Source organism: Artemia sp. Qi Xiang Cuo, chromosome 5, assembly GCF_049724085.1.
Source record: "Artemia sp. Qi Xiang Cuo chromosome 5, ASM4972408v1, whole genome shotgun sequence".
Classification (NCBI taxonomy): Eukaryota; Metazoa; Arthropoda; class Branchiopoda; order Anostraca; family Artemiidae; genus Artemia; species Artemia sp. Qi Xiang Cuo.
In genome coordinates this window covers 82,501,716-82,529,511 of record NC_142798.1, presented here as the reverse complement: position 1 = coordinate 82,529,511, position 27,796 = coordinate 82,501,716, and the positions used below count along the sequence as shown (strand labels likewise).

Below are 27,796 nucleotides of genomic sequence, written 5' to 3'. Positions count from 1 at the left end.
TCCTCCAGCCCCCCTCACCAGAAAAAAATTCTTCCTGAAAATGTCTGTATACTGCCCAATAACCAATACAATATGTAAGCAATGGGCAAAGTTTATAACTTTCAGCCCTGCCCCCGGGGACTGTGGGGGATTAACTCATCCTCAAAGACATAATTATTAGATTTTTGACTATGCTGAATAAAATGGCTGTCTCAAAATTTTGATCGGGTGACTTTGGGAAAAAAATGAGCATGGTAGGGGGCCAAGTCGCCCTCCAATTTTTTTGGTCACTTAAAAAGGGCATTAGAACTTTAATTTACTTTCGAATGAGCCCTCCTACGATATTCTAGGACTACTGGGTCAATACGATTACCCCTGGGGAAAAAAAACACGCATCCGTGATCTTTCTTCTGGCAAAAAATGGAAATTCCACATTTTTGTAACGAACTTCTATATACATATATTTTTAATACGTATATTAGAGGGTTCGCTCCGTAGTCAATACCTTGCTCTTTAAGCAAAAGTTAGAATTTTGTTCTAATTCTTTAAAAATGACCCCTTAACCACAAGTGCCGTTTATTAGAATAAACAGCTTTTATGAAAGTACTTAATAATATTTGGCTTAAAAAGGCAGGTATTGACCAGGAGGTGAACCCTGTCATATACGTAATGTCTTCTGTCGTTTTAAGTTTTGATGTTGCTCCTTACTTTCAGTTGAAAAACTTGTTTTTTTTATATGTATAATTTCTGATCTTTTTTTAAATATTGCTGGGAAATACGGCGCCCCCTTCATAGCAATGTCTCTTCCCCACGAAGCCTTCCTTCATGGAAAGATCCTCCCACATACCCCCTGACCCACTCCCCCCCACTACCAGAAAAAATCCCCCCTGAAAACGTCTGTATATTTCCCAATAGCCAATAATATATGTTAACATCGGGTAAAGTTCATAACTTTCAGCCCTCCCCCCAGCGACTTCGGGGGATTAAGTCATCATAAAAGACATAGTTATCACATTTTCGACCCTGCTGAACAAAACGGCTATCAAAAACTTGATCAGGTGACTTTGAGAAAAAATGAGCGCGGGAGGGGGCCTAGTTGCCCTCCATTTTTTTGGGTCACTTAAAAAGGGCACTAGAACTTTTAATTTCGGTTGAAATGAGCCATCCCATGATATTTTAGGGCCACTGGGTCGATACGATCACCCCTGAAAAAAAAAATAAATAAAACAAAATAAACACTCATCCGTGATCTTTCTTCTTGCAAAAAATGCAAAATTCCACATTTTTGTAGATAGGAGCTTGAAACCTCCGCAGTAGGGTTCCCTGATACGCTAAATATGATGGTGTGATTTACATTAAAGTTATATAACTTTTAGGTGGTCTTTCTCCTTTTTTTGGAAAATCAGCCTAATTTTCTCAGGTACGTAACTTTTGATAGGTAGAACTAAACTTGATGAAACTTATATATTTGAGATTAGCATTAAAATCTGATTCTTTTGATGTATCTTTTGGCATCAAAATTCCGTTTTCTACAGTTTGAGTTACCATTGAGCCGGGTCGCTCCTTACTTACAGTTCGTTACCACGAACTGTTTGATGAAGTACTGTTTTTATTTTTCTAAAAGAAAGCTCTTTGCTTGCCACAAACTGTTTGAAAGGGCAGTAGAAAATGTTTTGTCTCAGTTACAACTAGTATCTGCAGCAACACATAAAGGAAATTTGCCCAATAACAACAGACAGAGTCACATAGATATAGAGAGAGCAAAAGAAAGAGAGAGATAAAAAGATGTAGAGAATAAGTGACAGAAAGAGAAAGAGGAACAGACCGAGAAATAGAAAGAAAAGGAGAAAGGAAAATTGAGGAGATTTTTTGTAGGTCAGGTCGTAGCCAATATTTTTTTTAATTTTTTTTATTATTATTACAATGCCAATGCTAGCTCCACATTTAGAGTTAACCAATAAAATATGATTTTTTTTCCCTCAAAATACAATAAAAATTGGTGAAGGTAAAGTTCTGTTTCTTGGCAAAAATCGAAGACTGAGCCGCTACAAATAAACCTTACCTTACAGTATTCAAACACAATGAAACAGAGATTTGATGAAAATGATGGAACGAGATCATCATTCTGATTTGTACATTTCTGGTCTTCATCCTATGTTTAAGAAGCAAAAAGTCACTGATATTTATTATGATTGGAGAATAAAACGCAGCTCAGTGAAGAATTTTGGCAATTATTTTAAAATTTTGAAAATGTCAGGTAGGCCTATGACCTTAAGGGCGTAGAGAATCAACAAAATGTTAATATTTAAATTTGTTTGGACGAAAATTGTCCAATTTTCCAACATCCATTTGCAAAAAAGTGCAACTAATTTAGTTTTGCTTATTTACTTTGCGGTTCAAAGTGTCAACACAGACAAAAATATAGGACTTTACTAAACACTTCATAAACTTTATTCTGCGAAAGAGAAACAGGCACGTAACTGGTAGAAAAGTTTGGCCCCAAAAAGCTTTCTGTCTTTTAATCGGATTAAAATTTCCTACAAAAAGGATAATCGAACTTTGCGTTCATGTTACTCGCTCACAACTTTACAAGGCAACAACGGGTAATAAAGACGGTTTTAATTTGTTTCCCTTTCTGCAATAAGCCTAAGGAATAATAGGACTGTCTCAAGAGAATGCGTCGCAAAAATTAGCCAATGGAAACAGGCCGCACTCGAAAGTTTCTTCTCTTTAACTTCTTTATCTTCTCTTTATCTTCTCTTTCTCTTTATCTTCTTTAGTATCTTCTCTTTATCTGTTTGCTTTAAACCTTATAATTCTTTGGTGAAGGATCCAAAGATGAAAATAAGTACATGGGTAAGTTTGCGTAAAAAATAGATATATTTGGTTTCATGCAGTTATAAAACCTATTACAATCAATGGAGCATTTTAAAATATATTCAAACAACTTACATAGATTACTTGCTGCATGTTGCAACCAGCAAATTAAAAGGCAATTTTCCATTTTGTAATTTGACAGATGAAACATTAGTTTTCCAGAAAAGTAAACAAAGGAAAAGAAAACATTTGCAATTTCTTTGGTAAGAACTTGGGATTTTTGAAAATTCTTGAAGCTTGTTTTTCGCTGAATTTTTGCTCGTCTGCTTGTGAAATTCCAGGAAAGTTCTTTTGTGATAATACTTCCTCTCAGGTATCTACATTTCTAATTTCAGGAAAACTTGCAAAAGTTCAGTCAGATTGACAATTACTTTCAACTTGGATTTGAGTCACAAAAAAATAGATCTAACTATCAAATGCCTCAAGGAAAAGTGATTTTAGGAGACACCGAGTCCAAGGAATACCGAAATTTAAACAACGTAAAAGATGCTCAAAACATTGATGTAACAAAGAAGACGAAGGGTAAGGTTTTATTAACCAATGGTAATGGTAATTAACTAATGAAAAACCTATGAAAGGTAGTTAATTCTAATTAGCTGCCAAAAGGTATTTAAGAATTTCAGTTGGGTTGACAGTTTTTTTTATGTTACCCCCCCCCCCCCAAAAAAATCTTTTGTTTACTGAAATGGAGACTTAAATTCAAACTTAGAACAAGAAAAAACATCTAAGGTAAGCTGCCACGTCCAAATATTTTCATGAATTTTTTAATTATGCTTCACTGAAAACCCACAAGACTCATTCAATTAGGGTTTAAATTTTCAAATTTGGTTGCCTAGTCTCAACATAGTGATTATATCCTTTATTCTGCATCTTGGTCCGGCCTTAAAAACTATCGCAGCGCTGGCGGCTCTTATCAGCTTTGTTATGAGAATTGGAAATTGCATCCATATTATCTTTAAATATGTTTAATATCTTCGAACACATTGCAAGTTTTCTAGGAGAAACTTTTTTTATGTAGTTTCTGGGCAATTTAGAAGGTTGGTTTCATGTTTTACGTGCTATCTTTTTCTTGGAAAATGGGATAAAGCTTCAACTAGAAACCATAATATTTGCTGTAGAAAACTAGTAACATATTACGTAACTAGACTATTTTTTGATAATATATTAAATAATATAAGACATGTCTTTATTTTCGAAGAGGCTTATAAAAAAAAAGAAAAAAAAAGATCAGAAGTCTTCCGAAGAGCTTATCCAAAGCTTAACTAAAGTTCCCAGTGCCCGGGGACAATGTCGGTTTTTGTGTCCCCTCTCCACCACCAGAACTACAACATAAGTAAATCATTGTAATAGCAAAAATAGACCTCAGTTTTGCACCCCCTCAGAGGCCACGCCCGGGCATAGCAGTCCCCCTGCTCCCTCCCCACCCACGCCACCCCCACCCCCCACCCCCCACCCCCAGCTACACCACCGAACCCTACTTTGAGTGCGATTGAACCTTTGAAATTATTTAACTATAGCTGAACCACAGTCACCTTCAAGCATTTACTTTCTGTAACCACAGCTACTCTTTCCGTTTTATCCTCAAACTCTGATTGACATTTCGTAAATCCTGCCAGTAAGTAGTCAGCGCGTAGGAACAATTACATGACATTTAATAAGACCACGTATTTAACTTTCCCATATTTTGCCATATTGACAAAGAAACAACCGTTGAACATTCGGACTTTATCAAAGCAACGGTTGGCTTGGCTCAATTCAACTCAGCAAACATTGTTCAGCTTCTGAAGCCACTATTTATACCTCCGTTGATAAAAGTGCTCAAATTCAATTTTAATATAATAACCTAAATCTAGTTTTCCACGATATTCAGGGACATATAAAAATTTCAAAATTCTACCAAGCAAAGAAACAAGCACACTGAAAAGATGTCATACTCTTCGTCAAACTAGGAAAAATGGAACAAAACGGGAGGACAAGGGCAGATCCAAGATTTTTTGGGGGGATCCAGGATTTTTTTTTTTGGGGGGGGGGGGTACTAATTTTTGACTCAGTTTTCGACTAATTTTACTGTTTTTTTACCTAGGTTTTACTAATTTTCGACTTATTTTTGACTCGGTAAAAAATTTCGGGGGGGGGGGAGGTTCAAACCGGGTAACCTCCCCCCCCCTGGATACGGCCTTGCGGGAGGAGCTAGTCTTGTGTCAATGTTTAGTTTTTCTTCAGTTGTAAAATATTTGGTCGTATAGCTTGGTAGCCTACTGTTTCTGTTTTTTTCCCCATATGTTGTCTGTTTTTTTTTCTCGGAAACAGAAAAAGCAGAAAACAAGTAGCTTTCTTCAGTAATGTTACCGATTCTACGCCGTTTTACCGTGTTTTTGCTCTTTTCTTTTATACCGTTTTTTCATTTTTTTCATTAGTGTCTTCCTTATAAATTCATGTTTTGAAATCAAATTTGAATGCAGTGATTGACTTGTAGCAGTCTTATTCAAGTTGCTGCATTTTCATGATGCAGGATAATTGAACAGCCAGGAACTGTTCTCTTTCACTGGGCGATATTTGTTTCTTTGATTTATTAGTAAACCAAATAAGTTATTTAAGCTATTTTAAATTGATTCTATGCCGGTGAGTGTTTGCATGTTTGGAATAAATAGTTGACATTTTTACCCGTAAACACTCACGGAAGGGTTGCCACAACCCTTTTCTCAAGAAAAGGAAAAGTTCCAGAGGAAGGAAATGTAGGAAGTACTTGCATTGAATCCAAGGTAAAGATTTCATTTATTAGACATTTTGGTTAAATCGTAATATTTTGCCTTGTTATAACTTTGTGTATTGCCACAGATAACGTGTTTGTGTAATGTTTCTGTGTTTCTTCAATTCAATCCTTTAGTAGTTTTTTTGTACGTACAAAAAGAACAAGAAGGCAAATTCGAAAAATTAAAATTTGACCTTAATAAAAAAAATTTAAATTGAATTAAAATTTGATTTTTTAAGCTCGTCCTTTAAGGAAAAAAATATCCTTATGTGATGGAGATTTAAAGCTAATGCGTAGGCACCTTAATATACGCCATCATAAAGTACTCAAGGCGAATAGGAAGCGCTTTACTCAGCATAATTTAAACTAGACAGAATAAATTTTTCGTTGTGATACTGTTTGTCTGTATCATTTTCAAAAGTTTGTCTGTATCATTTTCAGTTATTTCTTGGTAACTGTAGCATTTTTATAGATTTTTATTCGGTATTAGAACAGATTTTTCTAGAAAACAGTTTAAGCAGAAATGTCAACTGTTATATTTTTTGAACATAACTTACATAGCTGATAGCCTCCCACTATATAGCCACAATAGATGTTTCTGATGAGTTTTTCACACAGCCTAACAAATTCCCCCTGTGCTTCCTCAGAGAGGCTACGTGATAGTTAAGTTTCTTCAAAAACATTTTTTCTAAATGCTGTTTCCTGTTAATATTCTGCGACAGAAACTATAAGAAACAGAGAATAAATCGGTAGCCTTGTCTATCTTGAAAGGGCGACAATGTTCCATGAAAATAGAAAAATTGAGTAAAAAAAGAAAAAATGCAGTTTTACTTGATCAAAATGCTGGTGTAATGTTTTGTCTTCTTATTCATTACAAAATCGTTTTATTCTAACAGATTAAGGACAGGTAAGCAATCTTTATTGAATCTTATTGTCAATTTCTCAAAAAGGCAAATATTGCCTTTTTGTCAATCAATCATCTCTCTTATCATTTTCTGAAAGTTCAAATTAATATACTCAGTCATTCCTAAGTTAGGCCCTTTTGACAACCCGTATACAAAAAACGTGTTTTGATTTTGTTCAACAGTCTCCTCAAAATTCTCTAAAAGGTTTTTTTTTTTAGAACGTATAGGTCAGACACACATACTTTTCTCATTAACATATACTATACGTAAACACTGAATGAATTGCCTAACTTACAGCCCTTGAGGCTGTACGGGACTTGAAATCCCCAAAGGTATAATTACTGGACCTTTCAACAATGCCGAAGAACATTTACGTCTCGAAATTTTAATTGGATGTTTGTTTTGGAAAATGATGAACGTGAGAAGGGGGGGGGGGGCTGGTTGCAAATCACTTTAGACTCTTAAAAAAGTATTATAACATCCAATTTCGAATCAAATAAGCCCTATCCAAAGTTTATACGACCACCCATTCGACAAAAACCTTATATGCCCCAAGATCATAGCTTACTATCCTTGATCCAGGGCTCTATGGATAGTGAAAACTCTGGAGGCTTTTTATATAATCTTCGGTTATTTTTAAAATAATCACTATCTCAGAATTTCGATAAGATATATTTTGGGAAAAGAAGGCGTCAGGGGGGGGGGCTAGTTGTCCTACATTGCTTTTGACTCTTAAAAGAAGACTAAAACTCTCAATTCCAATTAAATGAGCCTCCAGTAAAGTTTATACGACCACCCCTTCCATAAAAACCTTATATGCTCCCAGGCAAAATTTAAAACCCTTGCCCCCAGGTTCTGAGACGTTATTTCAACCCCCAAAGTTCCTGTTATATGATCTTTAGATTGCTTAGTCCCTAAGGGCCATGGGGGAGGGGGGTCATCCTCAAAGCCATAATTTCTGGATCTTTCAACTATGCTGAACAAAAGGATTATCTCAAAATTGTTATTGGATATGTTTGGGGGAATGATGAGCGTGGGGGGGGGGGGCTGGATGTCTTCCAATCACTTTCGACTATTAAAAAGCACACTAACACTTAATATTCAATCGAATGAGCCCATTTCGAAGTTTCTCCTTCTATACGAAGTGCCTTGTTCTAAACAAATAAATAATACATTGTGCCAACATCGTTCTTTACTGAGGCAGCGCTATTGCACTGCACTGCCTATGATATAAAAACTTAAAAACTAGCCATGGATAAAAACGTTGTAGCAATGGATATTTGTTACGAATTAAAATGTACTGTATACGCTGCTAGCAACACGGACGATCACACACTTTTGTAGGTGATTTAGTCATTTTTTTTTCTTTTCGTCGTCGTTAGTCTTGAAAACACGTACAGTTCATGGTTGCAGCGGCAGCTGCAACCTAGTAAAGAGCGAACCACGGCCCATAGTAACTAAAAGTTAAAAAACACGTTTAAAAAAAATGCCTAGTGAAAATAATTCCATCTGACACTGACAAGGGAACACTGACTTGAACAACAAGGAAAATCACTTTTTTGCATCGGCAGCACTGATCTGTGTCCCTTTTTTTTCTTTTTTTTTAACAGGCCTAGTGGGCTACCAAAGCATCATAGAGAGATGCTTAATGGCTCATTCAAAAACTATTTATCATATCTACGTGATTTTTGTAAATTCTGCCATTTGCAAGTGACATATGACACTTTTTGTGCCATTTGTGAAGGGGTGGCACTACCAGGCTACCAGAACATCGTAGACAGATTTTTTATAGCTAATATAAAAGATATTGCTCATATCTACGTCCTTCATATAAGTTTCACCATCAGCAAGTACCAAATGGCACTAAAAACGGCCCTTTTGGTGCTGTGTCTTGAGTGGAAAATCTGGGGCTATTGGGCAAGCAGAACTTATAAGAGTGATGTTTGATGGTTCATTTGAAAGCTATTGCTCATATGTACGTGCTTTTTTTTTTTTTATCAATTTTACCATTCGTAAGTGAGATATAGCACTGAAAATAACACTTTTGGTACCACTTCTTAAGTGGAAAAGCTTCAAAGCATAAAACGGCACCATTGTAACAATTATGGTCCAAAACCCTTAACTGGAGATTTACAAGGGACTTCTCCCGTACACTCTCCCTCCTAGGACCCTTAGTAAGTCTCATTAGTCCGTCAGGAGAATTCACTTTGAACTCTTTTACACGGTCAGAACCAAAAGTCAAAAAAACATGTTTTGGAAAAAAAATGCCTAGTGGAAACAAATTGCCATCTGACACTGATTGAGGAATGGTAACTATTATTTTGCTTCGTCTTAAAAGTAAAAGTTTATTGCGAAAAGAAATTTATGGTGATTTCGAAAAAAAAGTCTGAAACCCTCGAAAACAGTGTCAGATCAGAATGAAAAATCTACCATTGGAATCAGCACGATCTAGCTGGCTACGAAAACATCGCAGAAAGATTTTTAATCATGGTTGCAACGGCAGCTGCAATCGAGTAAAGAGTGAAAATACACTTTTTTTTAGCGTATAAGTACTTCTGCCGTACAGTTACATTCCTCGAATATATAGTTACACTTCTTGAGTATTCTGGGAGGAGCTAATGACAAGCAACTCTTGCGCTTAGGTCACCACCATGGTTGCATTATAGTTTTTAGAGAGATGTTTAATGGCTCAATATATGGCTCCATAATGGCTATCTCTTACATTTACTAGCTTATTACAATTTCTATCATCTATTAGATTTCACGGATTTCAATGTTAACTAGTTTCTTGGGAGAATTTGCAACAAACTCTTTGTCTTTAACATATCAGCCGAAACTGAGGCTCACAAAATTATTTTTAAGAGATCGAGTGCTCTTAAGAGGAAGAAATTCATAGAATAACACTCTTTACAATATATACTTTGATTAACTCAATTTCTTATAAACATTCACAATCCTCAATGCTCGGCTCATCTTTACAGATTATTTAAACTAAAGCATGATACCAGGACAGCAAATACCGCAGGACATGACCCGTTTTCGATGCAAAAATTTCGTAAAAGGGTTTTCCGGGTTTTTAGTCTATTGTGATTTAAAGTGTTCACCAAAGTATAATCACCTACGGAACAAGTACTGACAAAACCAATTCTCTCCACACAAAAAAGTGACCCTTTGTATACCTATGCGAACCTGGCAACTAAACACCGTAGTTACACAATTCATCCCGGTCACTCGTCGCCTGAATCACGCTCTAGCATAGTTATTGGCTGGAGCAAAGTACTTTGGCTCGGAGTGATTAAGCAGTACAACATTTTGCGTCTAGAGGCGCTGAGGTACGCGGAGTCACTTTTGGAGAGTTTTGTCAGTACTTGTTCCGTAGGTGATTATAATTTGGTGTTCACGAACGAAAACTTGTGGAGTATTTTCTATTCTTACTTAGTCTAAGCAAAGTCCTGGTTTATAAGAGTGCAAAACTTTGACCTTTTGAAATCCTGAATACACTCTTGCCTTTCGTATGATCCTGAATCATTAGCGATTTGTCAGATGTAAATTGTAGACAAAGATAAAGCATATGGGAGCATAAACAAATTTTTAATGCCAGCTACTAGGCTACCAGACCAGTCCCTTTAAACTTGGTCTAAATTGAACGACTCTGTTTAAATCCGAGATCATTTAAAAACAGAATTAAACGGTAAACTAAAACGATTTTATACTATTTACATGCAAATTCAGTTTTCGGTATCTACGACTGAAGCTAAGTAAGGCTAAAATCATCTACTTTTCTACTGAGAAGTCTGAAAATCCCAAAGTCTTTTCAGGAGAAGGAAAATACAACGTAGACTAGGGCCGTTCTTTTGCACTAAGATCTTATATCTAGGATCTCACGTCTTCCTGCAAAGAATTCTGTTCTTTTATCTTATCTTTGTTCTAAGATCTCACAGCTCACTGATGTTAGCAAAAAGTGTGAACAACGCCATCTTTCTGCTATATAGGACAATGATGAGAGAACTTAGATGATATAATGACCGTTCTTTTACTCATGTCTATGCTAAGATCGTACATCTTTTGACAAAGAACGCTTAAAATTGGAATCTTAGCACTAAGAGCTTACATCTTATAGTGTTCTTTTGCATACGTCTGTCATCATTCTGCTCTGATCAGCGGTCTAAGAACAATGATGATACTATCATCAAAGCTCCCTCATCATTTTCTATGTGGCAGAAAGATGGCGTCCTTCACACTTTTTGCTAATATTAGTAAGTTCTTTAGTGTTTAGTGATTAGTGTAAAATCTTTGAACAAAGATGATTTAAAAAAACGGGAATCTTTGCAGAAAGATGTGAGATCTTAGATGTAAGATCTTAGTGCAAAAGAACGGCCCTATAATCATCATTTGCTCTTAGACCGCTGATCAGAGCAGAACGATGAAAGACGTTTGCAAAAGAACGCAAGAAGATGTAAAATCTTAGTGCTAAGATTTCACTTTTAGGCGTTCTTTGTCAGAAGATGTAAGATCTTAGCACAAAGATGAGTAAAAGAATGGCCCCACTGTCTCTGACTGAATTGAACACCTGGAAACTAGATAACGCCAAAATGGATGACTTAAGTGACTTCATAAAAAATAAGGGCTATATCTGAACGATCAGACAAAATAAATCATACGCGAGCATGGGCAGGTTTTTAAGGCACTTGGTGCTACCAGTCCGGCCCCTTTAAGCCTGATTTATTTTTAACGACTCTGTTGAAAAACGAAATTAGAAAATTAAACGGTAAAAATACAACGGCTCTATTCTATTTACAAGCGAATTCGGTGTTTGATATCTACAATTCAAGCTGTGTTTTGTCAGAATCAGCCATTTCTTTACCGTGAAGTTTGAAAATGCAATAGTCTTTCCAGGAGAAGGAAATACAACTTAGACAGTCTCCGAATTGAGCACATTGAAACTCAATGAAGCCAACATAAAGGACATATACAACATCGAAAAAAAAACAGGAGGGAGGAGTAGCTACTCGTCTGAAGCTACTTTCTTAAGTGCTAATAAATTAATTTCTTGAAACAAAAAATTAAAGATCTATTTCTTCTTGTTTTAATTTTTTTTACAAAAAGAAACGACACTAATGTTTTGACGTTGCTTTTTCTATTGTAAATTTATTTTTTCCTTCAACTCTTCTACGGCTTCTTAGTTCTGTTCCTTAATAAGAATTGAGTTGTCTTATATCCCCTAGATTGGAGGTGACTAGAAATTATATATAAGAAAAAGGTTTTCAACTCAAACTAAGGATCCACATTAAACTTAAAACGAACAGAAATTATTCCGTATAAATAAAAGAGGTCATAGCACTGATGTTTCTAAATTATATTTTAATCAAAAATGAGCATAGATTAATCCAAACAACAAGTTTTTCCGAGAGAGGTAAAGAGCGAAGCTGAAACTTAAAACGAACAAATATTATTACTTCACAGCCAGTCTAAAATGTATCAATAAAACTAATGCAAATAAATCAACTGGTGATGCATCCTATGTTTGTAACATTACAGAAAAGTAGCGCTTTACTGAAAACACAAAACAATATAGAGTTTGGGTACGATAAAAGTAAACCTTTAAGCATAAATTAAGCATTTTAAGATTGTTGCTTTATTTGTTCTTTTTTTGTTTAATGTGGCATCATTTCTGAAAAATGAGCTCAGTTCAATAATTGACTGTCGTTTTGGATCTGAATTAAATAAAAAAAAAGTTTTTTTTAACAGAAAGTAAGGAATGACGTTAAAACTTAAAACGAACAGAAATTATTCCGTATATGAAAGGGGCTGTCCCCTCCTCAACGCCTCGCTCGTTACGCTAAAGTTTGAATTTCTCACAACTCTATTTTTTTTAAACAATGAAAGACTTTAGCGTAAAGAGCGAGGCGTTGAGGAGGGGACAGCCCCTTTTATATACGGAATAATTTCTGTTCGTTTTAAGTTTTAACGTCGTTTCTTACTTTCTGTTAAAAAAACTTGTTTTTTTAATCTAATTTTTGAACGTTTTTGAATAAATGCAGGTTTTGATTTTGGCTCACCGTACATGAATAATTAAAACAAAATTTGTATATTAATTTTACTTTTATTTGGTTAAATGGCTTTCTCGAAACTTGTTTAATTTTATTTACCAACGTTTTTATTAGTAATAAATATACGTAACTTACGAATTAACTGACGTAACGATATTCTAAATTCATATGTTTTTAATACGTATGATAGGGGGCTCGCCCCCTAGTCAATACCTCGCTCTTTAAGCTAAAGTTTGAATTTCGTTCCAATTCTTTAAAAATTACACCTTAATCACAAAGGCCGTTATTTAGAATAAATAGCTCTCATGAAAGTACTAAAAAAGCTTTGGCTTAAAAGAGCGAGGTATTGACTAGAGGGTGAACCCAATCATACAAGTAATATTTTCTGTACGTTTTAAGTTTTGATGTTACTCCTTATTTTCAGTTTGAATTTTTTTTTATATTTAATTTCTGATCTTTTTTTAAATAATGCTGGGAAATCCGGCATCCCCTTCATAGCAATGTCCCTTCCCCCATGAAAACTTCCTTCATGGAAAGATCTTCCCAAATAACCCCCGACCCAACCATCCCCCTACTACCAGAAAAAATCCCCTTTGAAAACGTCTGTATACTTCCTAATAACCAATACTATATGTTAACATTGGGTAAAGTTCATAACTTTCAGCCATCCCCCCGGGGACTTTGGGGGATTAACATGGGCGTAGGCAGCATTAGGCAGCATATTGTCTAGGGGGGGGGGCAGTCGATAGTGTGATGGAGTTTTATCAACTGCTTTTTCAAAACCATCTGCATTTTCAGCCATATCTAATGTAAATTTGACGGTCTCGGGGGGGGGGCAGCTGTCCCCCCTTCCCTACGCCCATGAGGATTAAGTCATCCTAAAGGACATACTTATATTTTCAACCATGCTGAACAAAATGGTTATCTCAAAATTTTGATCAGGTGACTTCGGGAAAAAAATGAGCGTGACAGGGGGCCTAGTTGCCCTCTATTTTTTTGGTCACTTAAAAAGGGCACTAGAACTTTAAATTTCCGTTCAATGAGTCCTCCCACGATATTCTAGAACCACTGGGTCAATACGATCACCCCTGGGAAAAAAAAACAACAAAAAAACAAATAAACACGCATCCGGGATCTTTCTTCTGGCAAAAAATGCAAAATTCCACATTTTTGTAGATAGGAGCTTGAAACCTCTACAGTAGGGTTCTCTGATACGCTGAATATGATGGTGTGATTTTCATTCAGGTTCTATAACTCTTAGGGGGTCTTTCCCCCTTTTTTCGAAAATCAGCCAAATTTTCTCAGGCGCGGAATTTTGGATGGGTAGGATTAAACTTGATGAAATTTATATATTTGAATTCAGCATTGAAATCTGATTCTTTTGATGTATCTATTGGAATCAAAAACCCGTTTCTAGAGTTTCGGTTACTATTGAGCCGGGTCGCTCCTTACTTACAGTTCGTTACCACGAACTGTTTGAAAGGTCATTTCATGATTATTTTGTAGACAAGTTCAAATTGTCACTACAGACTCGCTTTAGAATTTGTATCACAACTTAAAATTCTCCGCTTTATAGAGAGAAATAACTGGATTTCCAGAGTTTATATTACGGTTGACACGTTCTTCATTTCGAGTAATACTAGGTGACATCAAAATGTTGCCAAATAAATCAATCTATTATTTTACATGCTGTGTAATAACTTTAAACTTATTACTTTTTTGCGTAAGTTTTTAAGATAATTTTAATTATATACTGAAAGTTATTGATATCACAGCTCCTGTAGGACTATGAATAGCGCTATAGATTAGTTTGCTGTCGTGAGGCTACTTATTTATTTTTGACTCTTAATCAATATTCTTGTTTTTATACTTGGCTTTTGTGTTTTCAGTAAAAGTGCTAGTTTTCTGACATGTTACAAACATAGGGAAGTATCACCAGTTGATTTATTTGCGTTAGTTTTATTGATATATTTTAGATAAGCTGTGAAGTAATGATATTTGTTCGTTTTAAGTTTCAGCTTCGCTCTTTACTTCTCTCAGAAAAACTTTGTTTTTTGAATTAATTATCAGGCGGATTCCAAATATGACTGAATATCGTTGTTTATGGTGCGTATATTTGTTTCGTATTAAGGCCCCGTCCTGACAATGTCTAGTGCACTTGGAGAAATGTAATTTAGTCAGAAGTTTGAACTACCTCAATGAAGCTGACTGGGAATTGCGTAAGTAGAAATTTAATTTTTCTAATATAATGTTATGTACTTATCACTATCATTATTTTTGCATAAGGACGTGCTGTGAGATAATTTTTTTTTCAATTTGGAATCAAACTTCAATTGTAATTCTAATGAAAAGGATGAAATGGCAAGATTTGCAAAGATTTACATACCGTTCAATACTAAAAAAAAATCAGTATTGTTCAATTTCTTTTTCAATACGGCAATAATGCGGCAAAATTTTTGTATCCAACTCCTGATTAAAATAATCCTTGTGTTTATGGGGCAGGAGTAATTTCATAAACGATTTACAGATAAGCGCGTGCGCGTTCGTGCGCGTTCCCATCATAAAATCTTTGAATGGTATTTTTTCTGTGTCCAAAGAAAATTGAAGTATTCAAATTTTCTGTTTTCAGAATATTTTATTATAATATTTCAATATTTAAGCACATTTTACTTAGTTATTAAATATGAATATGGTACTTGTCCATTATTCAGAAATCATCCAAGTTGATTCAATTTACAGGTACGGGTTTGAAACAACTGTGACGCTTGGGATATAGATAGAATATGTATAATTTAGGCTGTATATTTGCAAATTAGGAGGGGACGGTGGTTAAGTATATCGGGCTGCATACAAAATTTAACCCAGCCAAAATGCCAACTAAAAATTTATTCAAATATTGCCACAACGTAGTTTTCCACTAAGCCGAAGCTAATTGTCTCCATATACAGACAGCAAAACACCGGTTATTGTCTGATTTCTTTGATCCAAATTCTTGGATCTTGTACCTGGATTTGGTGTTTTCTAAATATTACTGTGAATATTACCTTTTCCTTTAAATTATTCATTTATTCTTTAAATTATTTAAGGCATCCACAAATTGGACTTTCTTGCTATTAAACACTCTATCGTAGGAATTTTGTCAATCAAGCAAGGCATATTGTCGCTGTGCAACTTTTCCAGAAAAAAAGGGCACCATTGTGGAAAACTGGAGATTACTTACAGCAATTTAGCTCTTTCACATTCGGTAAGTATATATGCGTAATCGAATTTAATTTTTGGTTAAGCTTAGATCTTATTATTCTTTGTTTAAAGCACAAATATGCCTTCTATTTTGATAGTACGCCATTTACCAACGCTGATACAAAACCAATTTTTCCTGCAGTCTGAAATGATGGCCCTTATGTAGTCAAAATACGGTCACGCCTGAAGCGCTTTAGCGCCAATCATTACTAGTAAGTGTATGTTGAAATGTGACTGAATATTGAGTTTGAACGTGAATATATATAATAAATATAATATTACAGTAATAATAATAATAGTAATAATAATGACAAAATGGTACATGTGCATAATAATTTGTATAAGAATAATCATATTAGTAGATTAAATATGCCTAGTAATGGACTTGGATCATTTGAGCCCTAGCTATTTAGTTTGAAAATAGCGCAAGCTTTCTCGCGTGAAGATGCTTTTTTTACAAGGTTCCCCTCTGTGAAACCGTTTTATTTGAAATTCATTGCACATAGACAAAATTAAGATTCAACCACGTGCTTTGATGCTGAAAATTAAAAAGATTAAAAGTGAAGGTATGTGATTCAATCTCTTAACGACTTAGCAGTATTTATCAAGAAGCCTTTTGAGATTAATTTGTATTAATTTTAATTTTTTCTTCTGCGAGGCTACACCACCAGCAAGGGCACCGGCAAAAAATTTTCTAGGGGGTGGGGGCAGACGCCAAAATAGAAGTGGTCGTTGGGCGACAGGGAATATATTTCAATATATTTTTTGTGTAGGAATAAGTTTATTTTTTAATTATTTTAGGAAAAAACTCTCAAATAAAAAGAGCAATTAAATTATATGCAAAATGAAACAAAATACAGTAAATTTTAAACGACAAGGATTCCTGGCAAAGGGAGCAATTGATTTAATCAATAATATATTTAAATCAAAAATAAAGAAAATCAAACTCAAACCGAAATTACAGACATATTTATTGCTTCCGTAAATTATAACAGATATAGACATGTCTATAGGCCTATACATTTTCCTACGCCTTAGAATAGTTTACAGAAAGAGTAGAGATACTCAAAATCATCCTGCCTGCATAGATACCACGTTTTGATATTATAACGGCCATGTAAAATCTACCTCTTTCATAACTGGACAATTCTCCCCCTCGAGCGTAGATTCCTTATGTATTCAGACATTAAGAACAATAGAATGGTGAAAGAAAAACAAAATATAAACGTACTAACTAGCTGTCAAATTGACCTCTTTCTTTTTATTGTCCTATTCAACTAAATAAAATGAACAGGTTAAAAAAAGAATTCGTCACAAGAGAATCTTATCAGATAGTTTGTTATATAAAACTGGAAGTAAAAAGTGACTTGGACCAATATTCACCAACACTAAAAACGGAATTCTCATGAAAATTGTTACACCGGCAGTATTGGCTGTTTATGCTGATTCTAAATATAAAAAATTCTTTCAGTTTATTATTACCCCCGAAAACCAAAAATCTGAGAAAATTTCGGATTTTTGAAAAAAGGGGAAACACCCCAGAAAAGGAAACGATTTTATTGAAACTCCCTTTATTAGATACATTATATCAGAGAACCCCACCGTAGAGGTTTCAAGCTCCATTCTTCAAAATTTGGAATTTCATATTTTTTTTTTTTTTTTTTTTTTTTTTTTTTTTTTTTTTTTTTAGAAGAAACATCGTCGGTGAATGTTTATTTGCTTTGTTTTTTCCCAGAAGTGATTGTATCAAACCGAAGGTACAAGATAATTGGGAGGGAGCTCATTCAAACGTAAATTTAAAGCTCTTTTTTAACTGACCATACAGATTGAGCCAGGGGAAAGTCTCGTTTTCAGCCGTTTTAGGGTGCCAAACTACGACTTTCCCCCGAAGAGGTCGAATATGCAATCAATTTAAAATTCTGGTAAGCTAATTGATTTAAAAGTATCAATAACTATATTTTAGGCTTCCCAGTTGCAAAAGAAGTAATGCTACACGGTGGCAGTACTAAAACATCAGCATAATATAAGTCATGGAGAGTTTTTTGTCCTCGTCTGATTCTGTGGTCTCCCATTGTCCTTCCTGCGCTCCTTAAGACAAATTCAATCAAAATAATCCATATAAAGAGGGATAGAACATAACCATGCTTAACTCCTGATTTAATAAAGAACCAACTGCTAACCTCATTTCCTACCTTAACCGCAGCAGTGTTATTCTCGTACATAGCACTAATCCCTCATTAACATCTCGATAATTACCACACTCACTCTTATCACCTTTCTTATAAAGTAGCTTAATTACGGTTTTCCTAAACTCGTTCGGTACTTCCCCTTTTTTAAAATCTACTCATAATCTTCAGTAACTTATTTCCAACCTCAGAGCCACCGTATTTAAGAAACTCATTTATCCCACTATCAGCGCTTGGACTGAATCAATAGAGACGGGTTGCCTATTTTCCTGTTTTATTTTTTTTTAATCGTCTGTCTATGATATTTTCAATAAGGTTAATTGGGTAGCTATTACGGAATAGTATATCTTTAACATAGTTTAACTCGAAATTTACGTTACTACGAGAACAGATTTTTAGAACTCTGTCGACAAAAGAGATTATTAACCCTCTTTTCACACAAGGAGGGTGATTTGACGAGAAATATAGATACCGATCAATATGGGTTGGTTTTCAATGTATAGAAAATTCAAGGCTATGAGTATTTTTTATAAATAAAACATCCAAGAAAGGGAGCCTTCCTGAATCTTCCAGTTCTATTGTGAATTAAAGATTCAAATTAAAAGGGTTCAAATGTGCTAATAAATCTTTTAGAGAGTCCCGTCCATGTTCCCAAACAGAAAGAATATCATCAACGAAGCGAAACCAGAGAGAGTGTCTTAAGTGGAAACTGTTCAAAGCAGATTGTTCTGTGAAATCCATATAAAAATGTTCAAAATAAGAAGACAAAACAGTGCCCTTGATTCCGTGATTCGAGGCAATTTTAATATCTAGTGTAAATGGCCAACCGCAATCTTTTAAAGAGGCAATTGAGATAAAAAAAAATATATAAACATAAATTTTGCTATAAATAGAGACGCAGGAGATATTTTTGCCCAGTCTGATTTAAGATAACCTGTCCGCATATCTAATGTAAAGTGAAGTTGCGGAAAGGCTAAGTCTATTGCGAGGCAAAGAATATTTGCTCAATCCAATTGGTGATTTCACTTGGTTCTGGCTGTAATTTTAATCAGTATCTATTCTGCAGTTAGGTTCACTTCGAAAGGTTAGATTTTTGTTTGCCGTTGTTTGTTTGTTTATCTTATGAGCTGTGAGAAGTCCTTGTTGAAGTCCTTGGAGAAGTCCTCCGGAAGTCCTTGTTGAAATATTTGCTTGTTCTTTGTCTTTATATTTTGCCACTGGCTGATAAAATCCTCGTTTCCTCACCTATTTGATTTTATTTTTCATTTATTATATCCTTTCCTCACTTGGTTTCATGCGTTTTGCATAACCAGCGTCACCCAATAAATTATTTTCACTCTGCCCACACATACCCCTCTACCAATCTTGAAAAAAAAGAATAAGAATGTGATTTTGTAAATAAAGTATAAACACCTTCTCATCTAGGTCACCTATCTGCAGGATAAAATTACCCAAATCCATGCAACTTCTACCTTCAGACCCCAGTTTGCCTCTGACCCCGTTTTGCCCCCCTCTAACGGAAATCTAGTTTCTTCAAAAATCTCGTCAAAACTAAGATAAGCCAGCATAATTTAAGTCTCCAAAGAAACGGGTCAGTTTTCCTTAATATATTTTTGCCTTTATGGTACTATAGATAAGATAAGATAAGATTTATTGCAAAAAGCCTGTGGGCCATACCAACACATAATACAATCCATAAACAAACACTCAGGAAAAAAATACAACTTTAGATAGTAAAAATCAAAAAAGGAAAAAAGAAAAAGAACAACAAAACGGCAAAAAAGAAACACACCAAGGTTCGACTTTTAACCAACAAACACCATATAATAAAATTCAAATCATAAAAATAGTAACAGGATATCCCCTCAAACATGATTCCCTATATTTAATCCCTAAACGAGGAAACTTACACAACTGTTTAATAGCGCATGAATTCCTCTCAGCCATCCACTCTATTAACTAGCATTAGCTCCCAAACACTCGTCTTAAACATTCATTCCGCAACTCAGACAACTCTTCACACTCGGATACAAAATGAAATATGTTTTCATTCACCAATCCACACATTGGGCAGAAATAAGGGCCATCCACCAGCCTAAACTTTCCCAAAAAATTTCCTTCTCTCACCTAAATCCAAACTATCCCCTCTTACCAAAAACCAATTCTTCAAATCCTCTTTATTCAACCCAAATTTAATATAGACCTCCTCCCCCCAACAATCTTTAGCTTGGGAGTAAAACCTCAAAGACATAGATTGGTCCTTATGAGCTTGCCACTCTTGGATTTCTTGGTCCTTTAGGGTTCGCTGGACTTCCTTCCATACTGACACGGTTTCATCCATAGGGCCTTTTCCTTCATTCCACATCTCTGAAAGTCCAGTATTTTCTTAACCTGATTTGACCAATATATATGGCTCATTTATCATTTTCCACTGTCATTTTCACTTGATTTGGGAAAATAGGCTCCGACTTTGTCCCCTCCCCCCGGTATTTTGAATTTACGCTACTGCTTCTAGACATAAAAATCAAAAGAAATTGTAATTACTTTACACAAGGCATGAGAGCATAAGCTTACTGATCATTATGTAACAAAGTTTGAAGTACAACAAACAAAGTTTTTCTCAAGTCATGACGGTACAATAGGCTATTAAATTCAAGAAGTTTGTTGCAATTAAATTAAAAAAAGAATAATTACTATAAAGTTCTAGCATATTCTATATCACGCTGATTTTCGCTAATTTTTTAAGACTCTGGATCTTGAAATCAGAATAATAGTTATTATGCGGCATTGTCCTTTCTTTATAAGTCTTGAAAAGTAAAAAAAATAGTTGGAAAATAAAACTTGACGGAAAAGCCTTGCAAAACCAAACAAACTTGGATGACAAACACCAATCAACATGACAGCAGGTAACTTAGAATACTTATTCTACTACTAACAACTTTTCACAGCATCAAGCCATCTTAGGCCAACTCAGCTTAGTCCTCTTCCACCCCAACCTGCTCAAAGTTTTATTCCTTAATCTCCCGTGAAAACCTTATTTCCTTTAATCCTTTCTTAAGACCTCTTTCCACCCTAATCGAGGATGCCCTGATGGTTTTCCTGTTGTTTTTTTTTGGTCAGAGATGGGAATCAGAAAACAATATATTTATTTAACTTACTTGTGATCTTGTTTGAGAGGCCACTATATCTGAGTTGTGAAGATGTGACACTTAACCTAATAAATTTAGAGAACAAATATCTTAAATAATTGAAAGATAGCCAAAAAAAAATCGACATTCAAAGTTTCGCTGTGTTAGAATGTGTTGGCAAGTATCCAGGAATAGAGGTGCGAATCTATAAATGTGTACTGAGGATACAAGGTTTCTTTTCCCAATTAAGATACAAGAACTTAGGTATTTTGAAAACATAGGGGGATTAGGGGCAATTAATTCAATGAAGATGTCAGAAATTATTTGGAAATCTAGGTGAAAATCTTGTTGGGGCTAATTCTCCCCTACCCCTATTGGTATCCCTACCAAAAAATCTTTTCCTTTAGGAAGTGGTACACATAACGTACAATTATGAAGCCAGACCTCGGAGAACCCCTCGCCCACCTGTTTATGTAGCCGTTTGTTAAAACTCACAAGGAACCGTAGTAATGGTTTGATGACTGTCAGTACCTTCAAAACTGCCAAGAGGTTAGTTTCTATAGGGACTAACCTCTTCTATAGGGACTTAACTCTATAGGGAACCTCTTCTATAGTTTTTATAGGGACTAGTTTTTTAACATCAAAAACTTACCTTAAAGCTAGTATCCTTCGAGGTTTCTTTTGGCCCTGGGGGATCTTTAATTTCTGTGTTGACATTATTAAATTTTTCTATCATATGTGAATTTTTATAGTTATGCATACCCATAGACTGTTAGGCGTGGCACAAGTTTCAACGTTTTGTTGTTTCAGAGTTTCGGTCGCCTAATAAATTAAATTAAATTTATTTTAGCAAAAATGCGAAAAAGTATTTGTTTTTTCTTATTGCACTTTATTTTTTGCCTTACTCTTGTTGGAAATGAGGTTTCATTAGCTTGGACTGTTGCAAAGGCATTTTGTCCCCCCCCCCCCTCCTCTTTGATTTTGAAGCATACATTTTTCTCAGGTGTGTTCATTGAAAAACGCTTTTTTTTTTCGTTGGAGAGCTTGAAAAAAAGCAATGATTTTGCCCCCTCCCTGGATTTTGAAAACTAAATTCCCCCCCCCACCCCCTGTGTATTTGTGAATTGACGCCTGTGTTGCCTAATGAATTAGTCAACTGCTCTGCTACCACCCCACTTTTCTTATGCTCTCTTACTTCAATGGCAAATGAAAATGTGACATTGAAATCAGCGTCTGTAACCTGCTTTAGCATTTACATGCGGGCATGATCATCTTTTGACACTGATATAGGAATGATATTGTTTAATAAGAAGAAATTATCGAATTGGAAGCAAAAAAGGTGAAAAAATATAAGTTAAAAAGAAAATACCTGCAGGATAAAACGTAAAAATACCATACAAGTTAAAAGGTCGAAAATACATTAGAAATTATTTTTGGATGTTAAAGTACCAAGAACTTGAAAATGAAGCTTGATTGTGTTAATTAAGTAAATGGAAACTTATTTTGTCATATACATCTAAGAAAATTAAAGAAAAATTAAGAATTGAATTTTTCATCAAAAGAAACACATACGCAGTTAAACATTTTTGACAGTAACAAGTGCTAAATTAAGAAAAAAAAGAGCCGTGGATAAAAAATCAGCAGAAGAAAATAAGATAAAACTTGTGACACCAAACAACATAAAATGGTATAGCTTTCCCTTAGGTGTGTAGTTGTTTTTGGTAACCCAGAGATTGTTAGTGTTTAAATTTTGATGGACGAAAATCGTTTTCATTCGTTCGTCAGTGCCAATTTATTGGCAGAAAGGGAGTTTGCATCCCTCCCCCCTCGAAATTTTTTTCTGACTTGTACAAACGTAACAAAAATAGATATTAACTAGATATAGATATAGATATAGAACTTGTATAGATATAAATAAAAGTTCAAATAGGGATAAAATCCTTTTAATAGACAGTGATGATAGAAATTCACAAAAATACCAGATATTTCGGTCACATATACAGTGACCGTCATCAGTAGTAAAACAAGTATAGTAGTAAAGTAGTATATTGTATAGATATAGAACTAGATATAGATATAGATATAGAATAGATATAGAACTTGTGACACCAAACAACATAAAATGGTGTAGCTTTCCCTTAGATGTGTAGTTGTTTTTGGTAACCCAGAGATTGTTAGTGTTTAAATTTTGATGGACGAAAATCGTTTTCGTTATTCAACTATTTAGTTCTGCCAATTTATTGGCAGAACTTAATCACTGACGAAAATGTGGTACTATTCTAAATTCTTTTAATTTTAAAATCACCATACTAAAAAAATTGAAGTTTTTATTTACGCTTTTTTTTTTATTTTGTTTTCTTGGTATTTTAAGGATTCTTTAGTAACAGTACAAAACAAAATAATCTTTCTATTTATTAAGACTAGTCAAACTGTAATCTAAATCGCTTACATAAGGTAATTGTTATACTTTGTTGAAATCTTTATATAGATGTTAATGTCTGAACAGTAAAAGGTGCAACACCCGTGAAGCTTCTTGAAAGATTAAAAATTCGAGATATTTAACTACGATCCTACTAAGTGTAAAAACGAGCCATTTATTCGTATTCTATAATTTTGAACTTCCTAGAGATCAATCTTCGAAAATACTTCTTAACATAAAATTTTTTCAACAATAAAAAAAAAAAATTCAAGCACTCAATTTAGTTCAAATAATTTTATTCTAACCTATACTGACTCTTCAATGAAACATTTTCAAACTCTGGATATATATGGAACATACACAAAAAGCTATTCTTCTTTCTTCACATACCACCAGTACTGTAATTACCACAACAAACCCAAATTACCTAGATTATATTACCACAACAGACCTAAATTACCTAAATTAAGTTTAACCTACAGAATATGGCATACTACCGCCAGAAAGCTTTAAAATATCAAAAATAAGACACCCAGTGCTTCTAATAACCTTAAATTGTTGTGATTTTCTCTAATTTCCACTAAAGAAAATTGGGTTGTCCAAAATCTGCCTGAAAATTGACGTTCATAGGTACAGAACGTAAATATAAAATACTAGTTGCTAGCTTTCGGTATCGTTAATTTTGGAAGATCTACGGGGAGGTCAAATTTTTTGGGTGAAAGGGGAATATTTGAAAAAAATGAAAAATTAGAAATAGTAGAAGAACTGATGTTACCGTAGTTTCAACAGAAAATAATGCCTCAATTAAAAGGACCGAAACCTAATGACAAAATAAGAAATAACTTTTGCAGACAATTAATGCAATAAAACCTGGGGATATCAAAGCTTTTCAAACTGAAATTCTTCTGGTAGTTGGTTGAAGCTTATCACGAGATGGTTCATATTATAAGGCTGAGAGCAGCAGGGATGGGTGAAATTCAAATTCAAATTCATTTAATTCAAAAACAAGACATAGCTCTCGTGGGCAAAGCCCAAATATGATGTCTCTTAGTCATAATTAGCGAAATAAAGTTGTCTGATAAAACTTCGTCAGGATAAATAAACTAAAGGATAAAAACACCTGACATTGAGAATAAAATTGTCTGCTAAAACTTCGCCAGGATAAAATAAACTAAAGAATAAAAACACTAGAGATCATTGTAATATATCACAGCTTGGCACAAAGCTTTCACTGTAGCGCATGGTGTTACAGTGGACTGGGGTTAGTTTCGGAACCTTCTCAGCCACTTCCCTGGGGGGACGAGATCTCATAGGGACAAAAGGTGGGGGAAGGAATGATCGGTAGATGGGATGTTGAAGGAGGGAGGAGCCAAATCTTTGGCATAATCTTTCTCGGCGGAAAGATAGGGATTCAAGTTTAAATTCTTTGAGGTAAGAGGAGTAAGGTAGAGGGGAACCGCCATAAATGATTTGCAGTGATCTCTTCTGAACTCGTTCTACTTTATCAGTTTCATCCTGGGTAAGGGCAAAGTGCCAAACCAGACAAGCATATTCAACTAAGGGGCGGATGAAAGTGTAAAATATTAGTTTCAGCTTGTCCTTAGGAACTCAAAATTTTTTCAGTGTTTTTAGCATTTGGATTGCGCAGTTAGCTTTTTTTACAATTGTCTTTTTATTCTCCCGCCATGAAAGGTGAGAAGAAATCACCACACCAAGTAAAGTTATTGGCTTATGGCTTATTAGCTCAGAAGCTACAGGAGGTTCGAAAGACGGTTGAGTATTCCGAAGAAAAGAAAATGTCGTGACCGAGCATTTGTCTTTATTCACGACCATGTTTAGTTCAGCCGCCTCTGAGGTAACTTGGTCGATGAAACCAGCAGCATTGCTCTTCCAATCCTTAGGTACAATTTCTGTTAAGGACAAGTCGTCAACATATTTCCATCTGTCCTCCAGCTCAGCAGCAATTTCATTTATCATGAGGAGGAAGCCCAGCGGCCCAATCACAGTTCCTTGTGGAATTCCACAAAAAACTGGCAGAGAAGTTGAAAATTTGTCTTTATACTTCGCAATTTGCTCTCTATTTATTAAGAAGCTTTTGATGATTTTAATAATAAAGCTGGGTATATTTTTTTCCACCATTTTTTTCTAAAAGGATTTTATGATCAACAAGGCCAAAAGAATTTCTGAAATCAATTGCAATTAAATTTATCCATTTTCCAGGTTCATCCAGGTGTTTTAAAATAAAATCAATTATATCAATCAATTAAATTAACGAGGTAATGAACTGTCGAACACTTAGGGATGTTACCAAATTGCTTTCGATCAGTTACTTTAAAAAAATATTTTTTCAGCCATGCGGAAACAAAGCTTTCGTAAATTCTGCTAAAAACTGACGTAACTGTGATCGGCCGGACACCAGAGAAATGATTAGCTGCTCCTTTCTTTGGAATGGGGGTAATAAACCCTATCTTCCATTTCTTTGGAAAATATACTGTTTTTGTTATATTATTGAAAATTATCTGAAGGGGAAATGATAATTCTTTAGCAAATGTTTTAATGAGAGCAACTGGAATGTCAAAAGGGGCAACGGAAGTTCTTTTTAATGAAGAGAGTTTACGGATTATAATTGTCGATGAAATATCAGCAATTAAATTATCATCTGAAGAAGTAGTTAAATTTACTGGAGGATCTTCAGGTGGAATGGGGGGGGGGTAAGACGGCACAATTGAAGCAAAATGGGCATTTAAATCATTCGCAGTTTTCTCTAGAGGCTCCTCCTTCATGAAGTCAACTTTTTGAGAACTTTTGCCAGTAAGACTTTTTACTTTACTGAAAAACTGCTTGTGCCTTTTTGATTTTCCATTTTATTTGGTTTGCCAACTGTTTTGCTTGGTTCTCTTGACCTTTCCTTATTATGTGCAATTTATGTTTTATCAGTTGCTTTATTTTTGAATTTACTTATGGTTTATCACTAGAACAGAATTTAGTCTTACGTTCGGGAAAGCACTCGAGAAATTTTGAATTTACCTTATTATAGAATTCTTCTACTTGGGAATCCAAGTCTTTAGCTGAGGAAACCGCGACCCAATTTTCTCCCGTTATCCAGTCACCGAATTGCAGCAGACCATGGTCAGTAATCGGCCTTGAAGTAACTTCGGTTACTGAATATTTAATTTTTACTTTTTCCAAGGGGTTCCACTGTAACATATAACGATAACTTCTACCAAGTCGTGCTAGTTTACTTGGATTCACGTAACATTCCGAAAGATTTGTCAGGATTACATCCAGAGAAGTATTCCCCTTAGTTGTTGGGAAATTGACTAGAGTTTTAAGGTTAAGTGACCTGGCCAACGATTTGCTATCGAGTTCGCTAGCATCTCCTTGCATTACTACTCCAAAATATGGGTTAGTTCTCTGGACGTATTCTGTCGATTCCTGCAGCTTCTCCCAAAATGCTTTTCTTGCTGCAGCTGGCTGACCAGGTGAATAACGAACAACAAATCGCCTGCCCTTTGGTCTGCAGTTTGGAGATCGTGTTCTGACGGACGCTGACTTCGCAGATGATCTTTGTCTCGTTGCTGACTCGATCGACCAGTTGACTGACGCTCTGGAAGTCATAGAGGAAGAGGCAGCGAAAGTGGGGCTGAAAATGAACTGGATTAAGACGAAGATAATGGCAATTGAGCCCCCAAGCCCAGTCTCGCCCCCTGAGAACATAACTGTTTGCGGAGCTCCTGTTGAAGTTGTAAAGAACTTCACTTATCTTGGCTCCGTGCTGTCTAATGAAGGCTCTATAGAGGAAGAGGTGTGCAGCCGAGATTCAAAAGCCTCGTCTATCGTCGGAAGGCTCAACAATCTTTGGAGAATTCCGCGTATATCTTGGCGCACGAAGATGCGAATTTATAATGCATCCGTAGGCTCTGTCCCCCTCTATGCAGCGAAAACCTGGCCTCTCAAATCAACAATCCTCAGCATGATAGACGTCTTCCAGACGAAACAGCTCCTTCGGATTCAGGTACTTCGATGGGAAGATTTTGTAAGCAACTCAAGGTTGCTCGCACTCACCTCCCAAGTGCCATTTTCCGTCCAAATAGCGCACCGTACTCTCAGATGGTTCGGACACCTTCTGCGTATGCCGACGACTACCCCAACCCGAATAGTCTACGATTTTGACGCTAAAGCTAATGGTTGGTCTCACCCGAGGGGCAGACCTCAGACAAGGTGGAAGGATATCCTCAACAAATTCCTTGAGATAGCTAA

At 35.3% G+C, this 27,796-nt stretch overlaps 1 protein-coding gene across 2 annotated transcripts in view; it reads left to right on the top strand.

Annotated features, from left to right (window-relative positions):
* LOC148952624 (major facilitator superfamily domain-containing protein 6-A-like) overlaps window positions 1-27,796 on the top strand; it is a 747,865-nt gene that overhangs the window by 178,556 nt on the left and 541,513 nt on the right. For both annotated transcript variants that reach the window (XM_089089986.1, XM_089089985.1), the window contains exon 4: window positions 3,192-3,378. In XM_089089986.1, coding sequence (XP_088946112.1) covers window positions 3,192-3,378 — 187 coding nt within the window. The remainder of the gene's footprint in view (window positions 1-3,191; window positions 3,379-27,796) is intronic.